This window comes from Chiloscyllium plagiosum, chromosome 27 (genome assembly GCF_004010195.1).
Source record: "Chiloscyllium plagiosum isolate BGI_BamShark_2017 chromosome 27, ASM401019v2, whole genome shotgun sequence".
Lineage (NCBI taxonomy): Eukaryota > Metazoa > Chordata > Chondrichthyes > Orectolobiformes > Hemiscylliidae > Chiloscyllium > Chiloscyllium plagiosum.
In genome coordinates this window covers 15,999,365-16,007,435 of record NC_057736.1, presented here as the reverse complement: position 1 = coordinate 16,007,435, position 8,071 = coordinate 15,999,365, and the positions used below count along the sequence as shown (strand labels likewise).

Here is an 8,071-nt window from a genome sequence, read left to right as displayed (position 1 = left end):
CTCATTGCATCCTTGTCAAAAGCAAAAATCCAGGTGCTTTGTACGTAGTTACTTTCCCCACTTTATTTGCCAGGGTCATTAAAGGCTTCACCCAACTGAGATGGGTCCTAGAGATGTCCTGTCTTTAGGGATTAGTATCACATCAGGCAGTGTGGTTGATCACTGGGAGAAACAATCTTTTATTTCTAACCATTAAACAGTCAGGGCTGTAACTCTGTAAGAACGTGAAATAAATTAATGAGAACAATCGCAGAAACCCGTCGCTATTACAAACAAAAAACGTCATTTCAGATTTCAAGTGGAGAGTTCAGACATATTCCTTCAGCGAGTAACAAGCTGCTGGGTTCTGAATGGGCACCGAAGGCTGATTTGTGGCATTACTGTTCCGATAGCCTTGTCTACACTCACTGTTTGTAGGGTAAGAGCAACAGAGAAAGGCTCCTCCGATACCAAGGAAACAGGTGGCAGACCAGCCCAAGTACAGGGCATCTCCCAGTTCCCGCTTCAAACCCTCCGGCACAAGTGGATTGTAAAAGTCTGTGATAATATTGTGTGCGACCCATGACACAGGAATCAAAACACACAGGCCAGCCAGGAAGAAAAGGCAGCCAGCGATAGCGGACGCATAGCCCTTCACTCTGCTGTCATCCCCAGCGCAGTACGTGCACTTCATTCCCACTGTTGATACCATGATGGCCAGAAGTCCCAAGGAAATGGCCAGACACATGAGGGCCCTTGCCATCTGCACATCCCCAGAGAGGTCAAGTGTGGAGTCGTAGCTATCACATACCAACCGGCCCAATGTCTGCTGGTAGACGCAGGTCATCCAAATCCCTTCCCATGTGATCTCTGTATTCAGTATGGTGCTTCCAATAAATGGTGTGATCTTCCACTGTGGCATTCCTGTAACCGCACAGACACACATCCATCCTACTACACCAATTAGGAAGCCAAAACATTCCAGAACAGTGCTGGCCATGATCGTCACAGTTCCACTTATCTTTGAATCGATCTCTCTCACTGTCTCTATGATGCCTAGTCTCACACTCGTTCTCTTTAATACTTAGTCTCTTTCAGTCTGTCCCTTCTGTCTGTTGATACCTGTGTTTCTCTTTCACTCTGTTTTTTTCAGTCTCCTACTCTTCTCACTCTGTCTCTTTGCCTACCTCTGTCACACTCTCTCTCTCCCCCTCTCTCTCTCTCCCTTGTTTCTCCTTCTTAATCCAAGTCTCTTACTGTGTCTCTGTCTTTCTGTTTTTCTCTGTCTATTTGACAGTTCTGTCTGACCACAGGATCCTTCACTGGATGCTATTGTCCAGTTTACATCTGCAGATTCCAGATGACAGCCAATGAAGAGCTAGTGAATGACAAGAGAAGTATTTTAACCAAAATAAACAAGTTTGAACCTTGGCAGTTTGGCCCCTCTGCTCCAGGGAAAGCTTAAATGATGTCGGCAGCAACTTGTAAAATTGCATCAGCCTCAGTCACCAGGTGATGGATTTCTGTTCGGGAGGGTGGGGGTGATGGAACACAAAGAGATAGGGAATCAATGATGCCGAATAGAATTTTAATTGAACAGTTGATACTCTTACTGTTAAAAGCAGATGCCAACACTTAAAGGTGAAGCCAGATTAAATTACCCTGACAATTTACTAAATCTTATGTAAGATCTTTTTAATAATGTCTCACAATTAATTAGAAGAGCTAACATTGATTGACTCCAACTTTAAAGAGATTAGTAAAGAAAGAAAAAGACAGCAGTGGAATATATTCCTCATTAATGTTAAAGCCTATTTGTTCTTAAATACCATCTAGATTTAATTGGTCTGTTAATACTATTCCCTGGGCCCGAAGGTCTGATTTCAATTCTCATCTGTCCCAGGTGGGTGTCATGTCCAAACAGACTGTTTAAAAATACTTGTAGATACTTTTAACCAATTCCAATGTAAATGATTCATAGAATCTCAATTTGTTTCCTTGAGTATATACCCATTACACCAAATTTTATTTGCTTCATTATGAAATATGTGAGTTAATAAGATGCTGTGTGCAAATTGGCTGCAGTGTCCAAGTGCTGGGCTATCACTGATTACAGTCAACTCATGACACCAGCCTCTGGGGAGCAAGCAACTAGAGCTGTTTTTGTTAGATAAGGACATTAGAAATGAGAGTGATCTCGGAGCTGGAGAAGGTCAGACAGCGCTTTGAGCATGTTCTTCCAAGATATAATGGCTGACCACCTACCTACACTTTACCGTACTATCTTCTTTGACTCCTTCAATATCAAAACTCTATTGGCCTAGGTTTAGAATGTACTGAACACTGAGCAATTGCCCAGGGAATTCCAAAGATTCACAATGCTCTACACTAAGAAATTTCTGTCCTAAACTGTCAAACCTTTATGCTGATGTCCCAGGTCAGATGTTCACAGCTGAAGTGAATAAATTGAGTTAGGAAATGACTCAATTTGGCAGATCCTCTTTGATGTACAGGGTCCCATCATTCACAATTTCTACTGCAGAGATTTGGGGATTAATTTGGACTGTTGTCCTTGGAGGCAGATCAGAATTGTGGGAGTGCTGAGGTGGGCTGGATAGAAGGCTTGTTTCAATTCTCTGAAACTTTGACCCAGTTTTTTGAAAGGTTGTTAGGCTGTTTACTTATCCTCTTTCAACATTATGCCCAAGCCCCCTCACCCAACACCCCACCCCAAATATATCCCTTTTGTGCCACTTTGTTACCCAACGATACCACCTGATTTCTCCACGTCCCTTCCATGCCACCTCTTTTAGCCCATGCCCTTTCCACAGCCACCCATCCAGGGTCAGGAGCCAGGGAAAAAAGTTTTTAACCGTCCAATTGCACTCTCAGCCATAAACACTTCACACACAAAAACAGAACACTCTCATTCATAAAACCACATCAAAGACAGCTAATTATTTAGTATTCTATTAAAACTGTGAATCAAAATTTGAACTCAGCCTCCCTGCTCAGATAAACCAAGAGTTCATTATGAGTTCAACTGTAGTAACAATGCATGAAGAATGTCAGCAATGAACTGCAGAAAAAGGTGGGAATTCTTTTTAAATTACACCAGATGATTTGTCAATTGGTTTAGTCCACCAACAAAGCATGCATCTACTTTAACCAAGCTATCATTGCAGCCTAGCTTTTTTTAAAGGACTGGGAATTTGAATAACTTCAGGCCATGGCAAATAACAGATCTGATCCAACCTTCCAAGAATTTTCCCGTCTCCTCCATAGGGTTTGTGACTCCTGCATTATGGGTAAGTCTCTTGGAACTGTGATAATGGGGCCTATTTATACTCAACACCAGTTTCATGTTTCACACTCTGCAACTCACGTCTCACCCATTTACTACACTGACAAAAATCATATCAGTTGGAAATGGGCTGCTCATCTAGGTCCTGCCTACCATTCTTATGGTCTCCAGAGTTATCTCAACTCTGCAAAAATGCTGCTCATCTAGGTCCTGCTACCATTCTTATGGTCTCCAGAGTTATCTCAACTCTGCAAAAATGCCTTGTTATAGACTCTTCAATCAGGAGAAATTGTCTCTCAGCAACCAACCTGGCAAACCCTCTCAACATGTTATCCATTTCAAGGAGGTCGCATCCCATTGTTCTAAACTGCAGAGAAGACAGACCCATTCTATTCTATCTCACTTTATTGACATACTTTCCGATTATGAGGACCTATCTAATAAACTTTGTTAAACTCCCTCAAAGACAATCTTTTCGTGATCTCACCAATGTCTTACATACACTTGCTTTCTATAAAAACTCAACCTCTTTAAAGGAAGGGTAACATACTATTTTCTTTGCTAATTGCTTGCTGACCTTGCATGTTAACTTTCTGTTGTTTGGGTACAAAGATCTCCCCAATACCTTCATTTTCCAAAAGTAGATACATACAATTTTGAAACTTTTTGTCATTTGTGACCTTCCCCCATGGAAGCCATGAACACATTTTTTTTTCCTTGATGTATGCAGTTTGAAACACACTTTCAAATCCATTACCAGGGTGAAAAAAAACTGAAAAGAATCAATACATTTGTCTCTTGATGAGAAATGTGAGTGAGGAGATAAGGGATTTCTAATGCACCCTTTCTGTGCATAAGAAGCAATAAACATGCAGAGGAAAGAGCTATGAAAAGTCAGGGAACTTCATTTCCTGCCTGATTTAATTTAGAGAATGCCCTTAAATAAGTGATCAACACTCCCATGCAAAACTGGCAGAAGTCTTTTTAATTCTGGAAATGGAACTCCAAATGTTTTTCCAGATTGTAGGATCCTGATTGCAATCTTCAGGGAGTAATGGTGAAACACAAAATAGACATGCTAACCTCAGATCTTCCAGGCATAATGGAGGCTAATGGACTTAAAGGGACAGCTGATAACTGCTTTGGAAAGCCATGATGGGAAGATGTCAGTGTTGGACTGGGATGGGCAAAGTTAAAAATCACACAACACTAGGTTATAGTCCAACAGGTTTATTTGGAAGTACAAGCTTTTGCAGTGCTGCGTCTTCATCAGCTACCAGATGAAAGAGCAGTGCTCCAAAAGCCTGTACCTCCAAATAAACCTGATGGACTATAACCTGGTGTGGCGTGCTTTGGAAAAATAATTCTTTGTTTTACTAAATCCATGGGTTACTGTGTCCGCATCCAGGAGCAACATAAATTCCACTTTTCCCTCATTGTTTCTTGGCGATATCAAAGGGCTTGTTGCCCCACAGTTCCACAAATAGAAGTAATTAGCTCTCTTAAGTGATTATTCTTCATGGTCAGATTACAACAGGATCTGGACCAGATGGGCCATAAGGCTGAGAAGTGGCAGATGGAGTTTAATTCAGATAAATGCGAGGTGCTGCATTTTGGGAAAGCAAATCTTAGCAGGATTTATATACTTAATGGTAAGGTCCTAGGGAGTGTTGCTGAACAAAGAGACCTTGGAGTGCAGGTTCATAGCTCCTTGAAAGTGGAGTCGCAGATAGATAGGATAGTGAAGAAGGCATTTGGTATGCTTTCCTTTATTGGTCAGAGTATTGAGTACAGAAGTTGGGAGGTCATGTTGCAGCTGTACAGGACATTGGTTAGGCCACTGTTGGAATATTGTGTGCAATTCTGGTCTCCTTCCTATCGGAAAGATGTTGTGAAACTTGAAAGGGTTCAGAAAAGATTTACAAGGATGTTGCCAGGGTTGGAGGATCTGAGCTATAGGGAGAGGCTGAACGGGCTGGGGCTGTTTCCCTGGAGCATTGGAGGCTGAGGGGTGACCTTATAGAGGTCAATAAAATCATGAGGGGCATGGATAGGATAAATAGACAAAGTCTTTTCCTTGAGGTCAGGGAGTCCAGAACTAGAGGGCATAGGTTTAGGGTGAGAGGGGAAAGATATAAAAGAGACCTAAGGGGCAAACTTTTCACGCAGAGGGTGGTACGTGTATGGAATGAGCCGCCAGAGGATATGGTCGAGGCTGGTACAATTGCAACATTTAAGAGGCATTTGGATGGGTATATGAATAGGAAGGGTTTGGAGGGATATGGGCTGGGCGCTGGCAGGTGGGACTAGATTGGGTTGGGATATCTGGTCGGCATGGATAGGTTGGACCGAAGGGTCTGTTTCCATGCTGTACATCTCTATGACTCTATGACTGAGGCTAGGCTGTGAATGATAGCTGGCTATTGGACTGTAGAGAACACTTACAGAACAGCCAAGTCCACTTTCACTTTCAAATCACTTCTCTCTGGTAGTATCCAGGGCCTACTCCAATCAATTTCCTGTGCCCTTGCCTAACAGCTGGTAAAGCCTGGCTGGTATCAGTTAATGCAAAAGTAAACAAGGGCTGTAATGTAAACCTGGGAACTTGGTGATCTGCAGAGTATATTCAGTCCCCCATCCCATTTAAAGTCCATTCCGTATTGGAGTGAAAACTATTTCCATGTTGTTCTCTTAAGTTGTAATTTTTGTTATGATGTCACACAGGAGGAAAAGTATCTCTGCCACATATAGAATATGCTCAGAATTATGATCTTCCTGATCGGCAGGTTTATATAATGGTTGATGAAACCTTAACCCTAAAGAATTAATAAACATATCACCTGCATCAACATAATTATTCTACAGAGCAGAAACAGGACATTTGGCCCAATAGTTCTTTGTTAGCTATCATAGACACCTCTTTTCCTCTCTTCATCTCACCCCATCAACATACCTCCCTATTCCTTTCTCCCTCATTTACTTATGCACTCTGCCCTTCGTCAAAAGCTGAATCCAATAACCACAAGCAAAATGCACATAAACACCAGAGGCAATCAATTCTGAAGCCTCCATCTAACTTGAAAAGGTGAGAAAAGATGGATATATAAAAATCCTCTTCAGGGACGTTCCTGGGAAAGATCGGATTCCCTACAGCGTGGAAATAGGCCCTTTGGCCCAACCAGTCCACACCGACCCTCCAAAGAGTAACCCACCCAGACCCATTTCCCCTCTGACTAATGCACCTAACACTATAGGCAATTTAGCATGGCCAATTCACCTGACCTGCACATCTTTGGACTGTGGGAGGAAACCAGAGCACCCGGAGGAAACCCACGCACACACAGAGAAAATGTTCAAACTCCACAGAGGCAGCCACCCGAGGCTGGAATTGAACCTGGGACCCTGGTGCTGTGAGGCAGCAGTGCTAACCACAGAGCCACTGTGCCGCTCTGAGACTATCCTGAATCTAGAACAAAACCCACCAAGTACTAAAGTCAGCAGGGTGTTCTAAGTGTCTGTCACACTCTTCATTCTGCAAATGTTACCTTTTTCCAGTTTTCCAAGTCACAACTCCCGGGCTACCCCTCACAGACTCTTCCAGAAGGACATATCGTGCATTTCAAACAAATTCTTAATGTCCCAATCAGAAACTCCTTTGTTTTAATGATAATCTTAGACAGGTTAATTAGTACTTCTATTAAAATATTACTGCCCTCCAATTGTGATAAGTATGGGTGATCTGATATCAAATAATGAGTTCTTTGGACAGCATCTGGCAAAGATCATTCTTTAATCCTGCTATGAGCACCTTAGCTGAAATCAAGCTGTAATCTAAGACAATGATATCCACTTTCCCAGGAATACTTTCTCCTCTTCACGTACTGGTAACATTATCTCTGGCCTTCAGGAGATGGATAACTTTCCATTTTAGCATGCACTGCTTTCAATAGGAGAATCCTCTGCATGAATGGAAGCCCTGGTTAAAGGTTCCTACATTTGGCCCTCTATCCGCTAGGTTGATCTCCCTCAATGCTGGAGGGAATCCCATTCCAAGACTCGTGTAGGATTTATCCTCCCAAAGCTTCTTCTCTCCAGGGAAAAAAAAGAGGATTGAATAGAACTGAAGTAGCACAATTGCATTTTTGGTAAGTTAGATATTAAGAACAGTCTAAATGGAGATTTCTCTGCATTGTCTCATTAAGCATTTCATGGTCAATTCTCATTTGATGAAGACATTTTCTCATCTTCTATCCAATTTCCTTTAACTCTGCCCAAAGGATTACCACTGTCAATTTGATATATAACGTCCCATATCCACCATCCTGATGGAGTTTGCCAGCTCATGTTAAACCACTGGCAGTTTTGCAAAATGGACCTGCAGATTCTGTAAACCTGGTTGACAGTGTTCCAAATGCAGCTTACCTAATGCACTTACAACTATTTAAAAAGGGATCCTTTTAATTTCTTTTCATTAGGGATCAATCAGAAATGGATAATGGGAGGGTAGCATGTTGATTCATGGCATCGGCTGGTTCTGTTTATGAGTTCAATGAGAATTATACCAACCCAAATCAGATTGGGGACAGACAGTTGGTAAAATGGTTGCAGAAAGTATCCTACTCGCTGTAAGATATTTCCAGAAGCAGGGACTGGAGATGGGTAAGCCAAAAAATAAATTAACATTTCTTTTTGGCCACTTTGTGGCCCACCGAAGCACCTCAACAATCGCTGCCCTCACAACATGGATAGAGACAAAAAGCTGCAGATGCTGGAATCCAAAGTGGACAG

General features: G+C 42.2%; 1 protein-coding gene across 1 annotated transcript; it reads right to left on the bottom strand.

The window, feature by feature from the left end:
* Window positions 1-209: 209 nt before the first annotated feature.
* On the bottom strand, window positions 210-999 carry LOC122563592 (claudin-4-like). Its single transcript, XM_043717519.1, has one exon. It carries the CDS (start codon window positions 977-979, stop codon window positions 308-310), a length of 672 nt encoding a protein of 223 aa, XP_043573454.1. The 5' UTR covers window positions 980-999; the 3' UTR covers window positions 210-307.
* Between the last annotated feature and the right edge of the window lie 7,072 nt (window positions 1,000-8,071).

What these genes read in the sequence shown, in the direction of transcription:
- LOC122563592 (XM_043717519.1), bottom strand. Translation starts at nt 979, where the DNA reads ATGGCCAGCACTGTTCTGGAATGTTTTGGCTTCCTAATTGGTGTAGTA.